At 62.6% G+C, this 1,285-nt stretch overlaps 1 protein-coding gene across 1 annotated transcript; it reads left to right on the plus strand.

Annotated features, from left to right (window-relative positions):
- Positions 1–55: 55 nt before the first annotated feature.
- EMH_0098930 (uncharacterized protein) lies at positions 56–1,246 on the plus strand (the record flags this gene model as incomplete). Its single annotated transcript, XM_038022056.1, is given in 4 exon segments — positions 56–513; positions 517–602; positions 704–1,026; positions 1,139–1,246. Coding segments are annotated over 4 exon segments (975 nt in total).
- Positions 1,247–1,285: the final 39 nt, after the last annotated feature.

Raw genomic sequence — 1,285 nt, forward strand, 5'->3', positions numbered from 1 at the left:
GCAGCAGCAGCAGCTGCAGCACATGCAAATGCAGCAGCAACTGCAGCACCATCAAATGCAGCAGCAGCAAATGCCGCTGCTGCAGCAGCGGCAGCTGCAGCTGCATCAGCAGCATCTACAGCAGCAGCATGCACAGCAGCACCATGAGGAGCAGCAGCAGCTGCAGCAGCACCAGGAGCAGCAGCAGCTGCAGCAGCGGAGACACAGCCAGCTGCAGCATCGCCCCCTTGGGTCTTCAGCAGCAGGAGCTGCTGCTTCACCGCTGATTGCAGCAGCAGCAGCAGCAGCAGCAGCAAAACCTCCAACTGCAGCACAGCCATCGGGGCCACTGCGCAGCAGAAGCAGCAGCATACCTGAGCCTCAGCAGCAGCAGCAACAGCAGCTGCTGCAGCAGCAGCAGCAGCAAGCTGCTTCTAGTTTGTCACGACCCCGTTATGGGGGTTCCCATTCACCTGCAGCAGGGTTTGTTCCTGTTGCTGCTGCACACCATGCTGCAGCAGCAGCAGCAGCAGCAGNGCAGCAGCAGCAGCAGCAGCAGGTTCAACCCCAGCAGCAGCAGCAGCAGCAGCAGCAGCAGCAGCAGCAGGGGAGTTTAAGCCGCGGTGGCTGCCGAACTACACGGTAGCAGCAGCAGCTGTGACAGAGGCGGGACAGGCTCTAGAGAGCATTGCGGGCTCAGCAGCAGTTGCTGCTGCGCATGCAGCAGCAGCAGCAGCAACAGCAGCAGCAGCAGGAGGCCCGAGCACAGTCAAGCTGCCGGTGCTGCCGCCCTCAAAGGCGCAGCCGCTGCAGCAGCTGCTGGAGGAAATAGAGTTGGCTGCTGCTGCAACGCAGCAACAGCAGCAGCAGCAGCAGCAGCAGCTGTGGCTGCTGGGGCAGCAGAGGGGTGCAGACGCTGTGCGGGAAGAGCAGCAGCAGCAGCAGCAGCAGCAGCTGCAGCAGCTGCAGCAGCAGCTGCAGCAGCTGCTGCAGATCCGCTCGCTGGCGCAGACAATTCTCTCGGGGATTACGGGGGCCCATGGAAGGGTGAAAGAGACTGCAGCAGCAAGCTCAGCAGCAGCAGCAGCAGCAGCTGCTGCTGCTGCTGCTGCAGCAGCAGCAGCAGCAGGGAAGATGCCGCAAACGCTGCGCACTGCAGACCTCATCAGCATTCCATCCGTGTCTGGCAGCAGCGGCAGCAGCAGCAGCAACAGCAGCAACAGCAGCAGCAGCAGCACACTGCCAGGAGCCTGCTCTAAAGGCGTGAGCACCACGGGGCTCCCCAGTCTCTCCTCTTCACTGCTGC

Source organism: Eimeria mitis, genomic scaffold, assembly GCF_000499745.2.
Source record: "Eimeria mitis Houghton genomic scaffold, Emh_scaff10195, whole genome shotgun sequence".
Classification (NCBI taxonomy): Eukaryota; Apicomplexa; class Conoidasida; order Eucoccidiorida; family Eimeriidae; genus Eimeria; species Eimeria mitis.